At 42.4% G+C, this 25,359-nt stretch overlaps 1 protein-coding gene across 1 annotated transcript in view; it reads right to left on the reverse strand.

Annotated features, from left to right (window-relative positions):
• Window positions 1-25,359, reverse strand: part of LOC110526925 (SH3 and multiple ankyrin repeat domains protein 2) — a 245,405-nt gene that overhangs the window by 127,790 nt on the left and 92,256 nt on the right. Inside the window, exons 5-10 of the mRNA XM_036981764.1 lie at window positions 23,145-23,253; window positions 18,713-18,864; window positions 18,070-18,237; window positions 10,332-10,448; window positions 8,338-8,415; window positions 4,617-4,683 (exon numbers count right to left, since the gene is read on the reverse strand). Of these exons, the coding sequence (XP_036837659.1) occupies window positions 4,617-4,683; window positions 8,338-8,415; window positions 10,332-10,448; window positions 18,070-18,237; window positions 18,713-18,864; window positions 23,145-23,253 (691 nt within the window). The remainder of the gene's footprint in view (window positions 1-4,616; window positions 4,684-8,337; window positions 8,416-10,331; window positions 10,449-18,069; window positions 18,238-18,712; window positions 18,865-23,144; window positions 23,254-25,359) is intronic.

A 25,359-nucleotide genomic window follows, 5' to 3' on the forward strand; every position in this document is an offset into this window, starting at 1 on the left:
AACAAGACATTTGTGGAGTGGTTGAAAAATGAGTTTTAATGACTCCAACCTAAGTTTATGTAAACTTCCGACTTCAACTGTAAATACTAATGTTAAAACATTCGTTTTAAAATATAAATATAAATTGTACTTTATTGCTAGAAATGGGATTACCATCGATTTTTTGGGCTAACTAATGCTAATAAATGGTAACGAATGCAATTGGTAAATGTTCGCTTTTACCTATTGCCATGGCTCGGTGTGTTGATGTCCTTGATGATCTTTTTGGCCTTCCTGTGACATCGGGTGCTGTAGGTGTCCTGGAGGGCAGGCAATGTGCTCCTGGTGATGCGTTGGGCAAACCGCACCACCATCTGGAGATCCCCCAAGTGTTATAATCATGTCAGATTTTTTTCAATGGAATTATTTGCTTTTAAATAGCACTTCCGGTTTGAATGGGAATACTGGAAAGACCGTTAATTTCTTGCTATTTTCTGAGGAAGGCAAATTGGTAGATTCTGATTTCTCCATGTTTTGTTTTAAAATGTTTATTTAAATTAAAATGTTACTTTATTGCTAGAAATAGGCTTACTATCGATTGTTTTGGTTAACTAATGCTAATGAATGGTAACGAATGCAATAGGTAAATGTTTATTTAAATTAACATTTTACTTTATTGGGGAAAGTGAATGGGTTTTGGCGGGATATCCCGGTAAATCTCGGTAACCCTGATTCCGCCATTAAACCCTAATCCACACCCACCACACACGTTCCACCGCAGCAAACTAGGGCACACAATATATTCCACAACACTACGCAACCTTCTCCTCAACAGCAGGAAGTAGCTCCCTCAGTTCCTTTCATCTTCCGCTGGCTGCCTGTTTTTAGTCTCCTCTAAATCCCATCACTAAAGGGTGCTCTCTGGCTGTCTCATCAAAAGCTGTGTAGAACAGGATGCAGTGAACCGTGTGACCAGCTACTCAGCTACTCAGGCTGTGTTTGTTCTTTAATTAGGGAGACTGGATTTGCTAGTTACTGACATTAAGACAATAATTCACTACCATGGTACACTAAGGAGGAGACATAAGACTTATTTGAACTGCTAAAAAGTGGCTTATTAAATTACGTCATGGCCCTGCAAGAGTATGCCATGTTGTCGCTGAGCATTCGTCGAGTGTGTGTTTGGTCGTCTGGGTGTTTAGTTGAGTGTTTGTTTGGATGGCCATTTGTGTGCTAAGTTTAGTGTGTTGAGTGTGCTGAGTGTGTGCGTGCACGTGTCTCTGTGTGCATGTTTGTGTATGGTGCGCACATTGTGTATCTGTGTGTTTGATTTGACCCCCATGTCGGATTATCACGCTCTTGCAGCGTGATGTCTAATACACACATCTGCCAATCATTCTTAGAGAGGCTTACCGGCAGAATGGGAAAAAAACTAACTGGATTTAAGAAACAGATTTACTAGCCTGTCTACCAAAGCAGAGTGTCTGGACACATTCAGTCACACCTAGTTCCTAAAGCACTGATCGATTGGACACATTGCACACTAACTCCTATGTCAATTTAACCTTTACTTACTACCCCCTATATCTACTTATAGCTCTCACCACCTTTATTTGCTACCCCTCTCTGCTAAACTTCTCCTGGGGTGCTGCTCTGTGGCTGACCATGTTGCTGTGTCAGAGTGATATAAGGATATGGATGGGTGCTTAACTTTATCCTAAATGTGTTTTTGGCATATCCCAACTCTCCCTTAGAAACCCCCTGAGAATGGGGTCACAGCCAGAATGCTCATTATCCAGCGACCCTGGGGCATTTTTCCCCTTGTAAGCTCGTGGATTCGAACTAGCGACCTTTCGGTTACTGCCCCAGGAGTACTGTGTCAGTAAAAATACACATTTCTATGCAAATGAACAATAAAGTCCTATTATTTTCTATACAATTCTCTCTCTACTAGATCCCTCTCTGTCACTAGTTATTTCCCCTCCCTATCTCTATCTACAGTATTACCCCTTTCCAACTATACTTCTCTTCTACAACATCTCTCCACCACCCCTCCCTACCCCTCCTTTATCTCCTTTATCTCCAACTATCCCCTCTCTATAACTTTCCTTCAAACTGGGAATTGTACCTCTGCCCAACGTTCTCTTACCATCTGGGGCATCAGCCAGATGCCATAGTCTTGTAATGATTAGCACACAGGCTCTGATGCCATGGTAACCTGTTTGCCGGTTAGGAGTGTGTTGCTTTCACTAGGAGCGAGAGTCCGCTGACTCAAAAGAGATGAACATAGCGAGACTCACCTCTCATCACTCACAACATTGTCTGTGTCATTACTATGGATGTAGATCACACACACACACACACACACACACACACACACACACACACACACACACACACACACACACACACACACACACACACACACACTTGGGAATTCTCAATATAGGCTGAGCTAGAGAATGACGCCTCGTTCTCCGAGGAGATTAATTTCTGATCTATCCATCCCTAATTCATCTACTTTAATATTCATATATTAGCCTTGTGTTTGCTAGCCCAGTCCAAAAACCTAAGCATACATTATATGGCAATATAACCCATCCCCCATAATCTATCCAATCATTTCTACTGTTTTGGTCTGATTCTCTGGTATCTCCTAAGGGTCTAATACAGAGATTGAATAACAGACTAGTTAATTGAATATGAGTGTTGGGACATACCATGATAGTAAATAAATAATACACTGATTCATGAGAACCTTTAGTTGGGTTCTAGGGCTAGGCAGTGTCAGGCTTAGCTGAAGTGCTCTGTGCTCTCTTGTACAGGATTAAATTCATGCCTATCTTATAATCAAACTCCAACACAAAGAAAGAGAGATAGAGAGAGACTATAATGTCACTGACACTGTCCATCACACATCTGGGAACAAGGGAGCGAGAAGGATGTAGGGAGAAAGAGGGAGAGAAGGTGTGTGAGTGTTAATGACGCATAGTGCTACCGACTCTACTCTTTCTGGGCTAATGCTCTTTAGTGCACATTCTAGATAATGTACACACACACACACACACATACACACAGACACATGCGCATAGGCACGCACACACACACACACACACACACACACACACACACACACACACACACACACACACACACACACACACACACACACACACACACACACACAATCAAGTATGTACCCATGCCAGGGTAATGCCTCAGCTCAGGCAGGATAGACAACTACCCACCATACCGCAGAAACACAATTCGACCTGTATCCCAACATAGCAAGCTACCACCCACCTGGAGCGGGCGAGAAGGGGACTAGGGATGGCTGGACAGGGCAGAGGGTAGGAGGGTAGAGGAGGTAGGAGGGGAGTGGTTGAGCTTCAGAGCACCCACCTTTCTTTGCTTTGCAACATGCAGAACCCATCACCGATAATCCAGCATCGCCAATATCCCATCACAAACTGACAGTGAGCCGAAAGATAGAGGTAGAAAGAGGTAGAGAGAGAGAAAGACAGAGAGAAAGAAAAAGCAACGAGGACTGTAAACAGAGGACAGTTATCCGGGACTTTTCATTCCGCTAGCAACATCTAATGGTCAATGGCAGAGTTCGGGCGTGGCAGGCTCTCATGGCCCCACCAGAGTTTGAGGTGCGACGGCGTCCCGGTGTGAGAGGGTCCATGCTGAACGTGGGGAGCGGGATGGGGGCTCTGAGAGGGGGGGAGCGGGAACGACGGCAGCAGATGTGAGAGACGCGGGGTAATCCTGCAGCGCTGCGTTTCATCTAGCCCTCGCTGCAGCTGTGAGGCCTCGGGAATTTCGCTCGGGGGGGGGGGCGGCAATCGTGGATTACATCTTTAGATGATTTTGGTTATTTATCTATTCACTCTTTTTCTATTTATTTATTACATTTTTATTTCATTTGTCTGGGGATGGTAATCCCTCCCGCTTAACCATTTTCCCTCCATGTGAAATAGTTGAATTAAGAAAGATGATGCTGTTGTCGGGCCGTGGGGGATGTGGAGTGCATGGCAGATAAACCCACAGAGAAAGTAGAAATCTGTTTTTTAAATTCCTTTGGAAGAAGGACACCCTTTTTTCGGCGGGGATTTAGTAGAGAGTCTGTGAGGAAATATCTCTGCCAGATTCTATCCCTCCCTAAACTTTCTCTCATATGCCACCTGAAGGATCCTGGATTCCCCAGTGTGATAGGGTAATCCCACAAAGGGGGTGGGAGGGGCTGTACTGAATGTAAAATCCTGTCATGGTTTCCTAGCACCCACGCAAACACACACTCACAAACACACACTCAGACATGTGGCAGCGTAGCCTAGCGGTTAGAGCGTTGGACTAGTAACCGAAAGGTTGCAAGATTGAATACCCTCAGCTTACAAGGTACAAATCTGTCGTTCTGCCCCTGAACAAGGCAGTTAACCCACTGTTCCTAGGCTGTCATTGAAAATAAGAATTTGTTCTTAACTGACTTGCCTAGTTAAATAAAATGATGGAGAGCATACTTGCAGAAGGGCAGATGCACTCACATACAGACAAAAGAAAAGATCAACAACCTATTATCCAATAATACATCCATTTCAGACATAGAAAACAGGAGGGTAACCATGGTTACTCACCTATATCTGTCTCTTTGTGGTTCTTGACCAGTTCGGCCAGTTCAAAGTTCCCCGCAATGATGGCCACCTGTGAGAGAGGGGGGATCAGGAGGATTGCAATTTGAGGGCCACATTTAGTTTTCTGCAAAACAGCCTATGCATTGCTCTACAAATTCAAACAATTCATTGTGTGTGTGTGTGTGTGTGTGTAGTAATCTGGACATGATTCCACTAAATTCTTATCTGGTTTTAACCATCTGCAACCTGTTACACATCCTGACATTTTAGCACACACACACACACACACACTCGTGCATACCAACATGCGTACACACACGCCCACACTCACCCACACCCACCAGCGAAAGAGTGAGAGATGGTGAGAGAGAGAGAGCAGTGGTGGAAGAGAGCAAGTAGGAGAAAGAAAGTGAAGAGAGGGAGCAATAGTTTTTAATAGAGAGAGAGAGGGACGAGAGAGAAAGCAAAGGGTCGCCAGAGAGAGGGATATAGGGATATGTTGTGAGAAAAGCTTGAGAGGCCATCCTACCTACACATGAGAGAGACCGAGTGTGGTGGCTGGCGGGTCAGCTGTGGCATCCTGTTAGCATGGCTCTAATGGAAGAAGGACCCTCTCACTAGCCTCGTGTGACATGAAAGAATCCTAAACCCGCATTCACCCGTCCCCTCTCATCTTTCTTTCCTCTCACTCTCCTCTCTCATCTTTCTCGTTCTCCCCTCCTCTCTGCCCTTTCTCTTCATTACCACTTCTCCCTCAGAGGACAAAAACAAACGTAAATATAGCAGCAAGCAGCCATGTCCGTTTTTAAGCCTTTTGGCACCACAGCGCCACCGTCAGCTGGTTAACATGGCAGCATGGGCATCTATGGGTTGGTGACAAGTCACCCTCAGTCTTACCCACTGGAGGAAAGGGCGCAATATCATAGTGTCCCCAGGGTGCAGTGGATGTACATATAGTGTACAGTGAGAGGGACAGCGCTTTGATTCCATTACAGGAGAACTCATTCCTGGGAGAGGGAGTAGGGGGGAGTAGGGGGGGGGGAGTGGGGAGGAGGGAGGAGGAGGAGGGTATGTGGGGGGGTTTACTGCAGTCTTTTTGGACGACACTTAATAACAAAATCCAAACCTTCCACGCTTAAACATAACATGCCCTCATTTCTTATGAGCCGTTGTGATAGGTATAACACCGATTGCAGATCACTGGGTATCATAACTGAACACTGGTCAACTGAGAGCGATAGCACTGAGGCGATGGAAGGTACAGAATGAAGCCTAGAGCTGATTTAAAAAAAAAAAGGTGCTATCTAAACCAAAAATGGTTATTCGCCTGTCCCCATAGGAGAGCCCATTGAATAACCCCTTTTGGGTTCCATGTCGAACCCTTTCCAAAGAGGGTTCTACCTGGAACCCAAAAGAGTTCTCCTATGGGGACAACGGCAGAACTCTTTTTGAACCCTTTTTACTCAGTGTACAGCTGTCGTGTGGTTTAAAGTCTAAAGACCACATCTAACCCACACGGCTGTAGTGTAGTGCACAGCCTTGTATAGGGGAAACCAGTCCACTAACGCCTTGATTGCATCCCCCTCCTTCACTCCCTTACTCCTTCACGTTCCCACGGCATAAAAATGCTCGGAATGACCCCTTGTTTCCCATGAAGACACATTGTTGTCTATGGTGATGGATGAGAGGAGGAGGAGCAGGAAGAGAATGAGGTAGGGGAGGAGGAATGGGTGGAGAATTGTGCCTGAAAGTACATCCAACAACTCAGGGAGGAAAATAATTCTGATTCAAGATCAGGGAGAATCCTTAAAGGGCCAGGCACATAGGAGAACGCGAGTAGGGAAGATGGAGGAGATTGGAAAGGAGATGGGAAAGGAAGAATTGTTAGAGATACAGAGATAGAGAGCCGAAATACTCTCTTTCCCTTCCCCTCGTTCTTGAATTTGCATGTTCTTGTTTCTGATCAGGAGTTTCTCAATACTGATAAAGATCAGCCCATACCCTGGGCTAAAAGGGTAGACTTTCGCCGGGAGACAAATAGCGATTGGAGCTTCAGTATAGTGTTGAACACTTCTGCATGTTTCACTGATTCCAGTGTTTCATCTCATTCCAGTTTCTTATTCCACAACCCACTGGGCACAGACCGTTGAACGTAATTTACATGAAATGGAAACAAAGTTGATTCAACCAGTGTGTGCCCAGCGGGATTCCAATCTCATCTGAATGCAACTCAGTGAAAGAAACTGTTCTCACTTTCCACTGCTGACAGAAAGAAAGAGGGAGAGATGGAAAAAGAGAGAGAGAGGGGGATAATAAATGGGAGAAAGGAAAGACAAGTGAGCAGAACGTTTAAAGAGAACGAGAGGAGAGAAAAGGAGAGGAAAATGTGAAAAATGAAAAAGAGAATAGAGCTGAGGGAGAGGAAATGAGAAAGAATGGGAATGAAGGAGAAAGGGAATAGTGAAGAAAGAATCAAATAAGAGAGTGACGAGGGAGAGAAAATGAAAACATGTGAAAGTGATAAAGGACACGTCTGGGAAGAAGGGAGCGAGAAAGGGAACAGGGGGGAGAGGAAGGTTGAAATAGGCAAACGCTGAATATAAGAATCTTGTGAAACACCTATATACAACAGGCTAGGGCCAACAGAGGAGGGATTTTGAGTCACTCGGCAGAGCTCTAATTGATAGATCTCATTGTGCTGCTGGGACTCTATTTTTAGCTACAGATACACAGGCAGACACACACTATTTTTTTCCACTCCATTGAACTCTGCCCCAATACTTGATCAATTAATTGGCAATGTTGGTAGAGACACCTATATTCCGTTTCTGGGACCCATACGGGAATTGTACCCACAACCATGGTATTGGGAGCACCATGTTCTAATCCACTGAGCCATCCTCTGCGTGTGTCTTTTCCTTCTCTCCAATTGGAAAAGAATAGGAGACAATTAGACAAGTTCAACTTTTCTGTCCAACCCCACTGAAGGACAGAGTAATTAAAAGGGCCACTGAAGTGCCTGTGGAGGGCCATCGAGGATCCGAGGACTGCCTTACATCAAAACGCTCCTTTGTGACTCAGACGTGACTCATGCGGGACTCTCATTGGTATCAATAATGTCAGCTGCACTGCCTTCTGTGTATTCAAGCAATTACATATTATCTCTGCAAGACACACGCAAAATATCTAGCCAACCCATGGACATATACAACTTTGTAAGATGTCTAAAACTGCGTCAAACACACAACTATGTAGCCTAGTAAGACTCCCATTCCCTTCAGCACTTGCTTTTCAGATGCAGATACAGGAGAGGAGTCAAGTAGAGGAGTTAGGTACAGTAGAGGAAGCCACTTCAGACTATTGAGATGCATCCTTGGTATTACTTGGGACTTGAAACATGTGTTTTTCTCAACAGAGTTCACACTGCCATCTCTGACCCAGGTTTCACCTGCTGATAAGAAAACTTCCCCACAGCAGCACATGAAAGAAGTCTGAGACGGTACACATTCTCTCTCTCCATCTGAACCAACGTCATAATACTATGAGAGCATTAGCTGAATGTAGGAGGAACGTTGGAGGACATTAAGCCATTAGCTAACAGGCAGAATATGACCCAGAATATATTGGATAAACTATGTAGCCCATGATGGAAGTAAACCAGCGGCACTGATATGTCAGAACTACGGTAATGCTTTTGGATGGGAGGATGTATTACGGGTCTCACCTGGAAGGGACTCTGGCTGTTGTAGTTCTTCACCTCTTTGTTGGCTCCACGGACCAGCAGCACCCTGGCACAGTTATCCTGAGAAAATACAGGGAAGAACAGGACTCTGAGGAGCAGCTCTGAGTAGACAGAACACTTGTACAGTAACCCGAATAGTCCAGAAGCCAGTTTTCGATTATTTGAACTAGCAGTAAACAAGTAGACTGGAAAAAAGCAACATAGGTGGGCACAACCCCCAACTTTTAAAAAACAAAAATGGAAGAGAGAGAGAGAGAGAGAGCGAGAGAGAGAGAGAGAGAGAGAGAGAGAGAGAGAGAGAGAGAGAGAGAGAGAATAAAATAGATATTGACAGACACACAGCTACCTGTATGAAGGGAGATTATGTGTGAAGGAAAGGAAAAAAGCTGTTGAACAGAAAGAGTGTGAAAGAGAGAAAGAGAGAGACAGTTAAAGGGTCTGAATGTGCAGCACAACTCGCCCACAGAGTGCTCAACCACGCATGAACAGTGTTGTATACAGAAACACGCACATTAACACACACAAAGACACACACACAATCACTTCTGTCCTCATGCCAGTTTGCAAAGTAACTAACATGAGGGATGTGAATTCTGGCATTTGTAGAGTGCATAATATGCTCTCTATACTTTGACACGTTCAACAAACTAACAATCCCATGTATTGGCATTTTACACCCTCCATTTGCATTGAAGCTTACTTGGAAATAGAAATGGATGACGTGTAAACCCCCCTCTCTCTCTCATTCTGCCCGCCCTCTTTCTCTCCCACCGTCTCTCTCACTCTGACCCCTCCCCCCAACTCTAATTGTAGCCCTGTCACAGGATAATACGACTTGAAGGTTTAAATACCAGGAGAACAGTGTATGTGTACAGACACTAAACTACCAAACATTAGGAGACGTGGGGATTCCGCCCTCAACCATTTGCAGAAAAATCCCCAAATGTGAAAGGGACGAAGAGGAAGAGAGAGAGAGAGGAAGAGACAGAGAGGAGGATAGATACAAGACATGATAGAAGAGCGTGTTCAAACATTAGTTCCTTCCTTGTGCTGTTCATTCGTTTCTTCCTTGTGCTGTTCATTCGTTCCTTCCTTTTGCTGTTCATTCGTTCATTCCTTGTGCGGTTCATTCGTTCCTTCCTTGTGCTGTTCATTCTTTCCTTCCTTGTGCTGTTCATTCATTTGTTCCTTGTGCTGTTCATTCATTTGTTCCTTGTGCTGGACTACTAAATGCAAAGTAAATTGTATCGGTATATGTCTTATCTATCCAGTGCAGCTAGGACAGAGGTCTGTTGTAAGTGAATGTACTAATGTCCTCTATGTTTTTAGTGTACGCAACATCTATTCTATTCTATTCTATTCTATTCTATTCTATTCTAGGCCATGGTGCTAATTGAGTCAGATGATTCTCAATAAGGATGTAGTGGGAGAGTTGAGAAACAAGTGGGTTGAGATGTGAAAAGCTTTTCAAGCAAGAGTGGGGTCAGGACTCAAATGCATTTAAGAAATGCTATGATGTACGATGTGATGTTCAATAGAACACATTTAGCTAATGAACATGTGCAAATCTGGGGCCTCATTGAGTCTAGAGTAGGAGAGCTGAATGGTGGGATCGAGAGACAGACTTAACCCCTTGCCACTCATTCTCCACCCTTACTCATGATCCTCTCCTCCAATTTCTCTTAATTGCGGAAAATAATTATGTTAACGAGAATAACTGCCGTTTAATTGTAGATATACTTCAAACTCATACGAACGGAACGAGAAGCAGGTATGTGTGTGTGTGTGTGTGTGTCTAAGGTCAATGATGATTGGTGGTGTGTTCAGTTCATTCGCTCAGACACTTAACAGACTTTAACACAAGTAGAATAGGTTAACAGAGAGACATCAGGGAGACCTCCAGGCCTACACAATCAAACCAGATGGGAGAAGGGCAGTTATACTTGTATAAACAAACAAACACACACACACCTCACCTGGTTGTAGAGAGCACAAATGTGCAGCGCTGTGTTCCCTGAGGCATTCTGTGCGCTCATGTCCGCCCCGTAGAACAGCAGATGCTCCAGGTGCTGGACATAGCCATTCCGACAAGCCTGTACAGACACACACACACACACACACACACACACACACACACACACACACACACACACACACACACACACACACACACACACACACACACACACACACACATACACACACACACACACACACACTTTGTCAGCAATTACAACTGTAAATCATTTTTTAGATGATTCTACCAGCTCAAGACAACTCTTAGGGCAACATATATCCATTGTTTTTGGCAAAATTGCTCGAGCTCAGAAAAATTTGGTTGGGAATTATGGATTGACAGCAATATTCAGACCTTGTCTCAGATTTTCAAGCAGATTTAAAGTCAGGACTGAGACTGGACCTGTTGGGAGCCTTCCACACCCATTGAAAAGCCATTATGTGTGTTCATTAATATTTGTGTAATTGTCCCACTGAAAAATAAAACTCTATCGCAGGGTTAGGTATTCAGAAGACTGAGGCAGGTTTTCCTTTAACATTTTACCTGGACTTTCTTCTTTCATAATTATTTTTATCCTGACAAACTCCCCAGTTCCTGCTGGTGACAAGCATACCCATAAAATGATGTTGCCACCACCAAAAATTGTGTTTAACCAGATAAAATGATATTTTACAGTAAACAAATTGACAACAGACTTTCAGCACACTTATAGGGAAGGACATTCAACAAGCACAGCACTTACACAAATGACTGATGATTGGCTGAGAGAAATTGATAATAAAAAGATTGTGAGGGCTGTTTTAAAATGATCGATCATAGTCTGCTGCTGGAAAGATGTATGTGTTATGGCTTTACATCCCCTGCTATATTGTGGATAAAGAGTTACTTGTCTAAAAGAACACAGAGGGTGTTCTTTAAATGGAAGTCTCTCCAACATAATCCAGGTAGAATCAATAATTAGCCAGGGCAGCTGTTTAGGCCCCTTACTTAAAAAATGTTTTTTACTAACGACATGCCACTTGTTTTCAGTAAAGCCAGTGTGTCTATGTATGCAGATGACTCAACACTACACACGTCAGCTACTACAGCGACTGAAATGACTACAACACTTAACAACAAACTGCAGTTAGTTTCAGAATGGGTGGCAAGGAATAAGTTAGTCCTAAATATTTCAAAAACTAAAAGCATTGTATTTGGAACAAATCAGTCCCTAAACCCTAAACCCCAACTAAATCTTGTAATTAATAATGTGGAAATTGAGCAAGTTGAGGTGACTAAATTGCTCGGAGTAACCCTGGATTGTAAACTGTAATGGTCAAAGCATATTGATACAAGAGTAGCTTAGATGGGGAGAAGTCTGTCCATAATAAAGTGCTGCTCTGCCTTCTTAACAATGCTATCAACAAGGCAGTTCCTACAGGCCCTAGTTTTGTCACACCTGGACTACTGTTCAGTAGTGTGATCAGGTGCCACAAAGAGGAACAATTGGTTCAGAACAGGGCAGTATGGTTGGCCCTTAAAGGTACACAGGGAGCTAACATTAAGGATATGCATGTCAATCTCTCAAGGTTTATAGTTGAAGAGAACTTGACTTCATCACTACTTGTTTTTGTAAGAAGTGTTGACAAGCTGAATGCACCGAGCTGTCTATTTAAACTACTAGCACACAGCTCGGTCATCCATGCATACCCCACAAGACAAGCCACCAGAGGTCTCTTCACAATCCCCAAGTCGAGAACAAACTATGGGAGGTGCACAGTACTACATACAGTAGACCCATGACTAAATGGAACTCTATTCAACATCAGGTAACACATGCAAGCAGTAGAATCATATTTTAAAAAACAGGTACAAATACACCTTATGGAACAGTGGGGAATGTGAAGAGACGCACACAAAGGTACAGACACACGCATACACACAGAAGCGCTAATGTTATATGATGCACTGTTTTCTATGTAATGTAAGTGCCTTAATGTGTTTGGATCCCAGGTAGAGTAGCTGCTGCCTTGGCAGGAACTAATGGGGATCCCTAATAAATACAAACACAAAAATACTTGAAAATACAGAGGGTTTCACAACATTGCATTCTCTCCACATTACTGGCCGGTATGACAAAGTGACAAAAAGGAAGTCTGTGTCACGCCCTGAACGTAGAGATCTTTTTATTCTCTATGTTTGGTTGTTCAGGGTGTGACTCGGGTGGGAAACTCTATGTTCTTTGTTTCTATGTTTTGGCCGGGTATGGTTCTCAATCAGGGACAGCTGTCTATTGTTGTCTCTGATTGGGAATCATACTTAGGCAGCCTTTTTCCCTTTTGTATTTTGTGGGTAGTTGTCTTTGTTAGTGGCCTGTATAGCCCTGGTAAGCTTCACGGTCGTTTTTGTTGTTTCTTGTTTTGTACGCGACATTTATAATAAAGAAAAATGTACGCTTCTACGACGACTGCGACCGTGACAGTCTGTGTTAAAACATTTATTTTAAATCCTCCATTATGTTTGCAAAAAGGTCCTTAAGTAATACTGCAACACAAAATGAGAAGGGAATAAACTTTTTGGCTCAAAATAAAAACTTCCAATAAAACACACAGAGTGAAACCATCTGTATTTTCAATTTATTTGGTTGGGCATTGTCATGGTATGTGTGTGTATGCTTGTCGCAATTTTAATGCCAATGACACACCAGATTGGCTTTCCAAGAGGAGTTCAGTGTTCCTGAGGGGTCCAGTCTCGGTCCTGACTTAAATCGGATTGAAAATCCGAGACAAGGTTTGAATATCGCTGTCCATCAATGATCCCCAACCTGAATTTAGCAATTTTGACAAAACAATGGATATACAGTGGGGCAAAAAACGATTTAGTCAGCCACCAATTGTGCAAGTTCTCCCACTTAAAAAGATGAGAGAGGCCTGTAATTTTCATCATAGGTACACTTCAACTATGACAGACAAAATGAGAAACAAAATCCAGAAAATCATATTGTAGGGATTTTTTATGAATTTATTTGCAAATTCCGCTTCCACTGGATGTTACCAGTCTTTGGAATTTGGTTGAGGTTATTCCTTTGTGCAATGAAGAAGTAGGCCAACTCGGAACTGGGGACACTTTTGTGAGTTGCGCAAGACGTGAAAAGCAGCGCTGGTTTGTTTTTGTTCCTGTATTGAATACAGATTGCCCCGTCTACAATTTGATCGATTATTAACTTTTAAAAATACTTAAAGTTGCAGTACAAAAGTAGTTTGAAATATTTTGGCAAAGTTTATAGGCAACTTTTGAAATATTTTGTAGTGACGTTGTGTTTTTGTAAGCTGTTTTTTCTGGATCAAACGCGCTTTATAAATGGACATTTTGGATACATATGGACGGAATTAATCGAACAAAAGGACCAATTGTGATGTTTATGGGACATATTGGAGTGCCAACAAAAGAAACTCGTCAAAGGTAATGCATGTTTTATATTTTATTTCAGCGTTTTGTGTAGCGCCTGCAGGGTTGAAATATGCTAGCTCCTTTGTTCACTGCTGGTTCAGATGGTGCAGGCTATCAGATAATAGCTTATGCTTTCGCCGAAAAGCATTTTAAAAATCTGACATGTTGGCTGGATTCACAACGAGTGTAGCTTTAATTGAATATCTTACATGTGTGATTTAATGAAAGTTTGAATTTTATAGCATTTTATTTGAATCTGGCGCTCTGCATTTCCCATGGCAATTGACCAGTTGAGACATTTGCGTCCCGCCTATCCCTAAGAGGTTTTAATCACTTTTAGATACACATATACAGTTTATATACAGTATTCAGACCCCTTAACTTATTTCACATTTTGTTACGTTACAGCCGTATTCTAAAATGTATTTAAAAATGTTCCCCTCAACAATCTACACACAATAACCCATAATGCTAAAACAAAAACATTATTATTATTTTTTTCACATTTAATAAACATTTTAAACTGAAATATCACATTTACATACTGTAAGTATTCCGACACTTTACTTTGTTGAAGCAATTTTGGCAGTGATTACAGCCTCGAGTCTTCTTGGGTATGACGCTACAAGCTTGGCACATCTCTATTTGGGGAGTTTCTCTCATTCTTCTCTGCAGATTATTTCAAGCTCTGTCAGGTTGAATGGGGAGCATCGCTGCACAGCTATTTTCAGATCACTATAGAGATGTTCGATCAGGTTCAAGTCCGGGCTCTGGCTGGGCTACCCAAGGACATTCAGAGACTTGTCCCGAAGCTACTCCTGCTTTGTCTTGGTTGTGTGCTTAGGGTTGTTGTCCTGTTGGAAGGTGAACCTTTGCTAAAGTATGAGGTCCTGGGTGCTCTAGAGTAGGTTTTCATCGAGGAGCTCTCTGTAATTTGCTCTGTTTATCTTTCTCTCGATCCTGACTAGTCTACCAGTCCCTGCCAGTAAAAAACATCTCCACAGCATGATGCTGCCACCAACATGCTTCACCGTAGGGATGGTGCCAGATTTCCTCCAGATGTGATGCTTGGCATTCAGGCCAAAGAGTTCAATCTTGGTTTCATCAGACCAGAGAATCTTGTTTCTCATGGTCTGAGAGTCCTTTAGTAGGTGCCTTTTGGCAAACTCCAAGCAGGATGTCATGTGCCTTTTACTGAGGAGTGGCTTCCGTCTGGCCACTCTACCATAAAGGTCTGAATTGTGGAGTGATGGTTGTACTTCTGGAAGGTTCTCCCATCTCCACAGAGGAACTCTGCACCTCTGTCAGAGTGACCATCGGGTTCAGTTTGCAGTAGGAAGAGTCTTTGTGGTTCCAAACTTCTTCTATTTAATAATGATCGAGGCCATTGTGTTCTTGGGGACCTTCAATGCTGCATAAATGTTTTGGTACCCCCTTCAATCAAGTTCTAGAAAGGTCTCAAGGATTATCAATGTAAACAGGATGCACCTGAGCTCAATTTTGAACCTCATAGCAAAGGGTCTGAATACTTACCAACATAATTAGAGCAGTAAAAATATGTGTTTTGTCATACCCTTGGTATACGGTCTGAGATACCACAGCTTTCAGCCAATCAGCATTAAGGGCTCGAACCACCCTTTTTATAATTATAAACAGATAACACGAGTATGACAAAAAAATACTATTTACTGGTCTAATTATGTTGGTAACCAGTTTAGAATTGCAATAAGGCACCTCGGGGTTTGTGCTATATGGCCAATATACCATGGCTAAGGACTGTATCCAGGCGCTTTGCGTTGCGTTGTCTGTATTACACACCCTTACACACCCGTGCCTTATTGGTTAAATATACCACATATGATACACATGGTGAAACAAGCTACAGTGCCTTGCGAAAGTATTCGGCCCCCTTGAACTTTGCGACCTTTTGCCACATTTCAGGCTTCAAACATAAAGATATAAAACTGTATTTTTTTGTGAAGAATCAACAACATGTGGGACACAATCATGAAGTGGAACGACATTTATTGGATATTTCAAACTTTTTTAACAAATCAAAAACTGAAAAATTGGGCGTGCAAAATTATTTAGCCCCTTTACTTTCAGTGCAGCAAACTCTCTCCAGAAGTTCAGTGAGGATCTCTGAATGATCCAATGTTGACCTAAATGACTAATGATGATAAATACAATCCACCTGTGTGTAATCAAGTCTCCGTATAAATGCACCTGCACTGTGATAGTCTCAGAGGTCCGTTAAAAGCGCAGAGAGCATCATGAAGAACAAGGAACACACCAGGCAGGTCCGAGATACTGTTGTGAAGAAGTTTAAAGCCGGATTTGGATACAAAAAGATTTCCCAAGCTTTAAACATCCCAAGGAGCACTGTGCAAGCGATAATATTGAAATGGAAGGAGTATCAGACCACTGCAAATCTACCAAGACCTGGCCGTCCCTCTAAACTTTCAGCTCATACAAGGAGAAGACTGATCAGAGATGCAGCCAAGAGGCCCATGATCACTCTGGATGAACTGCAGAGATCTACAGCTGAGGTGGGAGACTCTGTCCATAGGACAACAATCAGTCATATATTGCACAAATCTGGCCTTTATGGAAGAGTGGCAAGAAAGCCATTTCTTAAAGATATCCATAAAATGTGTCGTTTAAAGTTTGCCACAAGCGACCTGGGAGACACACCAAACATGTGGAAGAAGGTGCTCTGGTCAGATGAAACCAAAATTGAACTTTTTGGCAACAATGCAAAACGTTATGTTTGGCGTAAAAGCAACACAGCTGAACACACCATTCCCACTGTCAAACATGGTGGTGGCAGCATCATGGTTTGGGCCTGCTTTTCTTCAGCAGGGACAGGGAAGATGGTTAAAATTGATGGGAAGATGGATGGAGCCAAATACAGGACCATTCTGGAAGAAAACCTGATGGAGTCTGCAAAAGACCTTAGACTGGGACGGAGATTTGTCTTCCAACAAGACAATGATCCAAAACATAAAGCAAAATCTACAATGGAATGGTTAAAAAATAAACATATCCAGGTGTTAGAATGGCCAAGTCAAAGTCCAGACCTGAATACAATCGAGAATCTGTGGAAAGAACTGAAAACTGCTGTTCACAAATGCTCTCCATCCAACCTCACTGAGCTCGAGCTGTTTTGCAAGGAGGAATGGGAAAAAATGTCAGTCTCTCGATGTGAAAAACTGATAGAAACATACCCCAAGCGACTTACAGATGTAATCGCAGCAAAAGGTGGCGCTACAAAGTATTAACTTAAGGGGGCTGAATAATTTTGCACGCCCAATTTTTCAGTTTTTGATTTGTTAAAAAAGTTAGAAATATCCAATAAATGTCGTTCCACATCATGATTGTGTCCCACTTGTTGTTGATTCTTCACAAAAAAATACAGTTTTATATCTTTATGTTTGCAGCCTGAAATGTGGCAAAAGGTCGCAAAGTTCAAGGGGGCTTTCGCAAGGCACTGTATATATTACAGTCTCAGTCTTGGCGTTTCCCTAGATTCAGGCTGCAGTTGCATGCCACGTCCAGTAGATGTCAGTGTTCGGCATAAGAGGCAGCACTGAGGCCTTGGAGTTTGTGATATTACGTCCTTAGTTTGAACCCAGTCATCAGATGGAAGAATCAATTCTAGGGGGGTGTAGGGAACAGATGTAGAAAGACACCAGTGCTAAATTAGGAATGATGTATCAAAGTATAATTCGAAAGCCTACATAGATCCAAAGTAATTTATAGTATCAGGTTGACAGAGAGTGAGTGAAAGAGAGTCAGTGGGGGAGCGAGGGAGAGAGCAAAGGAAACAGGCATTTCCGTAGCCCATGGGCAAGGCTCGTTTTCGGAGGATGAAAATTAATGCGTTTTGATGATAGTTAACTGATAGGCTAACCTAGAGGAGGGTTGTGTTTGATATGCTGACAGTGCCATGTTCTAGAGGAGAGACAGCACAGTACGTCAGGAAGTGTGACATTACTGCTGGCTAGAGCTGATAGCAATCAGAGTAGAACAGGAAGGGAGAGGGTCTAGGAGAGCTATCAACCATCAGTACACACACATGCACACGCACATACACACATACAGGGAAAAAAATATGTGTGTGTACATGTGTGTGCCTGTGTGTGTGTGTGTGTGTGTGTGTGTGTGTGTGTGTGTGTGTGTGTGTGTGTGTGTGTGTGTGTGTGTCTGTGTGTGTGTGTGTGTGTGTGTGTGTGTGTGTGTGTGTGTGTGTGTGTGTGTGTGTGTACCTGGTGGACTTCATGCCAGCCGTTTTCGTCCTGGCAGCAGACGGTGGCGTGTTCATGTAGCAGCAACTCACAGCAGAACGGATCTCCTCCCACCATGGCTGTGTGATAGAGCGCCGTCAGACCCCGACTGTCCTTATAGTCTGGAGACAAACCAAGCTCCAACAGGGTCTGCAACACACACACATACACACAGACGCAGGCAGGCGCACACACATTGACATTAGATTTAAAATACACCTTATGGAACAGCGGGATTGTGAAGAGACACAAACACAGGCACAGACACATGCATACAGACACACAATAACACTGTACACACACGTAAACATGGATTTTGTGTTGTAGATATGTGGTAGTAGAGTAGGGGCCTGAGGGCACACACTTAATGTGATGTGAAATCTGTTGTGAATATATTGTAATATTTTTCAAATATAAACTGCCTTAATTTTGCTGGATCCCAGGAAGAGCAGCAGCTAATGGGGATCCATAATAAATACAAATACAATACTTATCAATACAAGGTATGGGTAAGCTTAAGAGTGGCAGGGTTAATGTTGTGTGTGTTCATGTGCATGTGAGTATGTGAGCATGAGTGAGTTGGTGTGTGTGTGTCCGTACCACACCAACGTGTGTGTCACCGTACCATCAGAGTAACCTGGTTTTTGGACCTAGCAGCTTTGTGTAGGGCCGTCATGCCATCTTTGGCCCTGAAGTCCAGGTGAGCCCCTCCATTCTTCAGAACCTTTATAATCTCCACCACGTTATCCAGGTGGGCCGCAAATGTCAGGGGGGTCTCTGCAGAATGACATGGACAGGATAAAGTGTAGACCATGGGTCTCTACCTTATTTTGCCTGAGGCCACATTCTGTTAGACTGATCCACCATGTTGACCGCTGCACTCTCATTTAGTTTCAGAAGGTGGTCGAACGAGATGGTCGAACGAGGTTAACATTCTCTCGGCCCATCATTTTTTTTCAACAATTACGATGTTCCTTGATTGTCTACACTGGCTTTCATTTTGGTGATTCTGTTTGTGAGTACGGTTAGAACACCACAGACAAATTAGAAGAGAACAGAACAGAGAAGAAAGGGACCAAAGATGGATCAGAGAACAGAATGCAACATAACATAGGAACACAGTCGGAATGGAACAGAAACAGAACAGAAAACAGACCAAATGGAACCATAACGGAATTATAGGCCATAGAGGCAGTGGTGGAAAAAGTACCGAATTGTCATACTTGAGTAAAAATAAAGATGCCTTAATAGAAAATTACTCAAGTAAAAGTCACCCAGTGAATTCCTACTTGAGTAAAAGTCTATAAGTATTTGGTTTTAAACATACTTAAGTATCAAAAGTAAGTGTAATTGCTAAAATATTCTTAAGTATCAAAAGTAAAAGGAAAAATATTAATTATTTCAAATTCCTTATATTCAGTAAACCTGACGCACCATTTTATTTTGATTTATTTTATTTACGGATAGCCAGGGGCACACTCCAACACTCATTTACATCATTTACAAATGAAGCATGTGTTTAGTGAGTCCACCAGTTCAGAGGCAGTAGGGATGACCAGGGATGACCAGGGATGTTCTCTTGATAAGTGTGTGAATTAGACAATTTTCCTGACCTGCTAAGCATTCGAAATGTAACGAATACTTTTGGGTGTCAGGAAAGACGTATAAAAAGTACATAATTTTCTTTAGGAATGTAGTGAATTAAAGGTAAAAAATATGAAGAGCAAAGTAAAGTACAAATACCCCCAAAAACTACTTAAGTAGTACTTCCAAGTATTTGTACTTAAGTACTTTACACCACTGCATAGAGGAACCACAACACAGACACAACAGACACAACAGAACAGAAAAGAACAGCTAACAGAAAAGATCAGAACAGCCAACAGAACAGAAAAGAACAGACCACAGAACAGAACAGAACATAGACAGGGAGAGAATAATGTGCATCAATTAAACTCAGATCAGCAGTGATGGTGACAACACCGTCCATTACTCTGTGCTTACACAGACATATTTCCTCAGGAATCGAAGTGGTTCTCCACTGTCAGTGTTATTCATCATCCAACCGCCGCAGTCACACGAAATTCATCCACACTCGGCCACACATCCATCTACACTGATGTCCGTCCATTGGTCAATAAGTGGATTTCTACTGGCAGTGGCACTGACACATTGGTTAAAGATCCAATGTAGTAATTTTAATTTATTTGAATAGAGTGGGAACATTTATCTGAATAGAGTGGGAACATTTATCTGAATAGAGTGGGAACATTTATCTGAATAGAGTGGGAACATTTATCTGAATAGAGTGGGAACATTTATCTGAATAGAGTGGGAACATTTATCTGAATAGAGTGGAAACATTTATCTGAATAGAGTGGGAAAATTTATCTGAATAGAGTGGGAACATTTATCTGAATAGAGTGGGAACATTTATCTGAATAGAGTGGGAACAATTATCTGAATAGAGTGGGAACATTTATCTGAAAAGAGTGGGAACATTTATCTCAATAGAGTGGGAACATTTATCTCAATAGAGTGGGAACATTTATCTGAATAGAGTGGGAACATTTATCTCAATAAGAGTGGGAACATTTATCTGAAAAGAGTGGGGACATTTATCTCAATAGAGTGGGAACATTTATCTGAATAGAGTGGGAACATTTATCTCAATAGAGTGGGAACATTTATCTCAATAGAGTGGGAACATTTATCTGAATAGAGTGGGAACATTTATCTGAATAGAGTGGGAACATTTATCTCAATAGAGTGGGAACATTTATCTGAAAAGAGTGGGAACATTTATCTCAATAGAGTGGGAACATTTATCTGAATTAGAGTGGGAACATTTATCTCAATAGAGTGGGAACATTTATCTCAATAGAGTGGGAACATTTATCTGAATTAGAGTGGGAACATTTATCTCAATAGAGTGGGAACATTTATCTCAATAGAGTGGGAACATTTATCTCAATAGAGTGGGAACATTTATCTGAATAGAGTGGGAACATTTATCTGAATAGAGTGGGAACATTCATCTCAATAGAGTGGGAACATTTATTTGAATAGAGTTGGAACATTTATCTGAATAGAGTGGGAACATTTATCTGAATAGCGTGGGAACATCTATCTGAATAGAGTGGGAACATTTATCTGAATTAGAGTGGGAACATTTATCTGAATTAGAGTGGGAACATTTATCTCAATAGAGTGGGAACATTTATCTGAATAGAGTGGGAACATTTATCTGAATTAGAGTGGGAACATTTATCTCAATAGAGTGGGAACATTTATCTCAATAGAGTGGGAACATTTATCTGAATTAGAGTGGGAACATTTATCTCAATAGAGTGGGAACATTTGCTATATAACGCAACCATTTTTTTTGTGACAAAAAAATCAGCAGAATTGAAAATGTCATGGAAACCCACTTAACTTGTATTTTTCATTCAAGACACGGAATTTAACGGCAAAAGTTATTTCTAAGTGCACTACATATACGCACAGCCTTTGATCCGCAAAATATCAGTTTGATGAAAACACTTCTCTGGTGGAAAATGCCCCTATTGTTTTATGCAGATTTTTTTTCTTCTATTTGCTTGAAAATCTGTCACAAATTGGATGGAAACCTGTGATTGTTTTTCAATTAAAATGGTCAAAAAGACACAACAATAGCTTCTTAGCAAAGAGCAATTTCTCAAGCAACATTTTTGCTGGGACTGTCTGGGACTGGTCAGAGTGGGGTGGGGGAAACTGAAAACTAGCTGTTATTGGCAGAGGTTTGGAAATATCTGTTTTATTGGTCTATTAACCAATTTGATTTCACCAGGTAGGCCACAACTCCCTCCCACCAAAACAGGCTGACATTTCAGGCAGTCTTTTCAAATAGCTCTTGCACTAAAAGAGCACCCACTGTTCCTTGGCCGGCATTGAAAATAACTGACTTGCCTAGTTAAATAAAGATTAAATAAATGTAAAACGAAAAAATTATCCTATGAAGCATCATTGAACTGGCATTATGTACCGCAAGAATGTACTCCAACGCTCTGAGCATAAATTAACAAATGCAGGAGGGTATTTGGGGGCTAAGAGGGGGGTTAGTCAAGATTTTAAGGCAATCTGTGAAGCTATTAGGGGTATTAGGACTGTAAGGGTTCTACAGATTTTCACGAGTTAGTTAGAGGTATTGCGGCATTTTAAGAGCTGGGGACACAGTCAGCATTGTGTGAATAAAGTATTGGACAAGCAGGATAAATGCAGAGCAAATGCAGCCTTTCAGTTAAGGCTTATTAAAGAAGAACCTAAAGGAAACCGGTGTTAGGGCTCGTAGCAAGGAAATTAAGGGGGTTTTAATGGGATATAAGTGGTAATGGTAGATTAAGCCTTATTGCTGGGAGATTGAGGGATAAGAGCAGCTTGTAGAATAGCGCTCAATTATAGAGCTCTGGCTCACTATTGATTTTGGTTGTAGAAGTGCACACACAGACATGGACATAGGCATAGTCAGGCACACACACACGTTCTGTTGTAAATCCCAAGCTAATTACATCACAATTACATAGGGCTCAGATGTAGGCCGACACAAATTGACCCCCGAAAATGTACCACCCACTGTGTCGCCCAGAACATCGTCTCATACAACTATGTTCTATTCCATATTCATTTGAATTGTTTCAATTCATTTCAAGATCTCACAGAGGAATTGGTATCTTTGTATACCTGTCTTAAAAGTGCAATGTGTTATTTGCTACATCCATTTTTTTTAAACTTTTGAATGATTTTTTATAGCCATTGATTCTTGAAGAACACCCATCAGAAACCACAATATAAGCTTGTTTTACTCCATTGTTTGTAAGAACGTAATTGTACACGAACACGGTTTACAATTATGACATGGTTAAAACATGGTTGGGCTCCCGAGTGGCGCAGCGTCTAAGGCACTGCATCTCAGAGATCCGTATCATTAGCATAGGGGAGAGTGGCCATAAGTCTGTGATTATGTCAAACCACCCGTGTTCATGATCTGTGTGTTTGTGCATGTGTGTGTGTAGTATTACCACCGGTCTCTGTATCCTGGTAGTTGGGGTCCAGCCCTCTCTCCAGCAGCCTAGATACTTTCTCCACCTGATGGTGCTGGATGAGGTCCATAAACTTTCTCAAGTTGGCCTGGAGATGGAGAATGAGAAAAAAAAGGAGTTAGAGAGAGAGAGTGAGAGAGAGAGAGAGAGAGAGAGAGAGAGAGAGAGAGAGAGAGAGAGAGAGAGAGAGAGAGAGAGAGAGAGAGCGAGAGAGAGTGTAGAGAGAGAGTGTGTGTGTGTGTGTGTGTGTGTGTGTGTGTGTGTGTGTGTGTGAGCAGGTCAGCGATATGAAGGGGAGAAGGTTAGAAAAAAGAGAGAAGGAGAGAGAAAAACAGGGACAGAAGAGGGGGGAGAGAGAACAAAAGAAAGAGAGATAGATTGAATGATTGGGGTGTGCTGATTGGAGCACAGAGTACACAATGGGATGAGTGTTCTCATCTGCTTTCCAGGGCAGATATAAATAGATAAGAGAACAGCTCCCTAAACACTATAGGAAGAGAGGAGAGGAGGAAGGGAGGAGGAAGAATGAGGAGAACAGGATGATGATGAACATATGGAGAAGTTGGGGAGGGAGGGAGGGAGGGAGGGAGGGAGGGAGGGAGGGAGGGAGGGAGGGAGGGAGGGAGGGAGGGAGGGAGCAAAAATAAGAATCTTTGAAGAGATAGAGGTAGAGAGAGAAATGTAGGAAGGAGGAAAGAACAGAACATAGTAGGGGGTGGACCTGTATACACCTCATCTGCGTCATCAGAGTCAATCTATATGTGTCAGAAATACAGTACATGGAACTGTACACCAGTATGGAGACCAGCATGTGCTCACTTCCCACCCTCTCTTTAGATCACCCTCCCTTCGTTTTCCATCCTATACTGCTCTCTCAATTCAGTGATTCTTTATTGGCACATAATACAAAGGTGTGTATAGCCTTAGCATAAATTCATTTATAATGACATAATTAGAACGGAATATGACGCACCATCAAGTTATCATTTACTAATAATTATTATATACTGTATCATGTATTCATCATTTTTTCCTCATACAGTCAGTGAACATTTACCAGCGGCAGATATGCAAAGTGGGTATTCTGTGTGCTTATGCGTGAGCACATGCACAATGATCCAGGTTAAGTGGGCACAGGCGAGACATGAAATATACGTCCATTGAAACATTTACAGGCCAATTCCACCTTTGCCACGGCATCCTGACTCAACTTGCCAACAGATAATGGACCACAATTACGAACTCGTCTCTCACACTTCCTATGAAGGTTGTTGGCCTAATGGACTTGTATAATGCCACCCACGACCTTGATAACAGCACCTTAGATTTGTATCCACATTTTTTGGGCTTTCTTCCACCTTCTACTGGTTCAATTTCAGACTGCTGCGAAACCTTGTGTAAATGCCAGTGTTGGACGTGGCATTTAAAAGGTACGAGACAGGTTCCCCTCACTCACCCTGTCTGTATCTCCTCTCTCTCTCTCTCTCACACACACACACACACACACACACACACACACACACACACACACACACACACACACACACACCATTAAGGGTGAGCTGCTCCAGTCCTTACCCAGAAATGTCACCTGTCAGGAGGCAGAGAGAGAGAGAGAGAGAGCCCAGGTGGACTGGTCCATCCAACACAACAAGGGCTCTTAGAGCCACACACCTCAACAAACATCCCCTAAAACAGGGGTTTTCAGTTCCAGATATGGGCCTTCCCGGGCTGAATATTTTTGCTCCAGCTCAACACAATCAAAGCTAATCATTTATTCTGAAAACTGAGTGCACTAATTTAACTCCATACAGTACATGATTACAGGGGTTTTATTATCAGTTTAATAAGTTAATGGTGCCATCAGGCTCTCTGTGGTTGAGCAAATAACGACCAACCTCCTCTCTCCATATCACCATCTTCTTGCCTCCTTGACTCTTACGGAAAGTAAAGAGTAGACATGCGGACAGGAGAGCATAGAGTAGAGAGAGACATGCAGGCAGGACACTAGAGAGATACTACAGAGGCTCACAGTGATAACAGCTGACATAACTGAAGATGTTTGTGTGTCTGTGTGTTGACAGTGAGATAAAGTGACACTCCAGCATCTCTGACACTCCCAACAGTGTGCGTTTGTGTTTGTGTGAGTGAATGTGTGCAGTAAGACCCCAGCTGGTTGTTAGGAGAGAGTGTG

The sequence above is a fragment of the Oncorhynchus mykiss genome, chromosome 6 (genome assembly GCF_013265735.2).
Source record: "Oncorhynchus mykiss isolate Arlee chromosome 6, USDA_OmykA_1.1, whole genome shotgun sequence".
Taxonomy (NCBI): domain Eukaryota; kingdom Metazoa; phylum Chordata; class Actinopteri; order Salmoniformes; family Salmonidae; genus Oncorhynchus; species Oncorhynchus mykiss.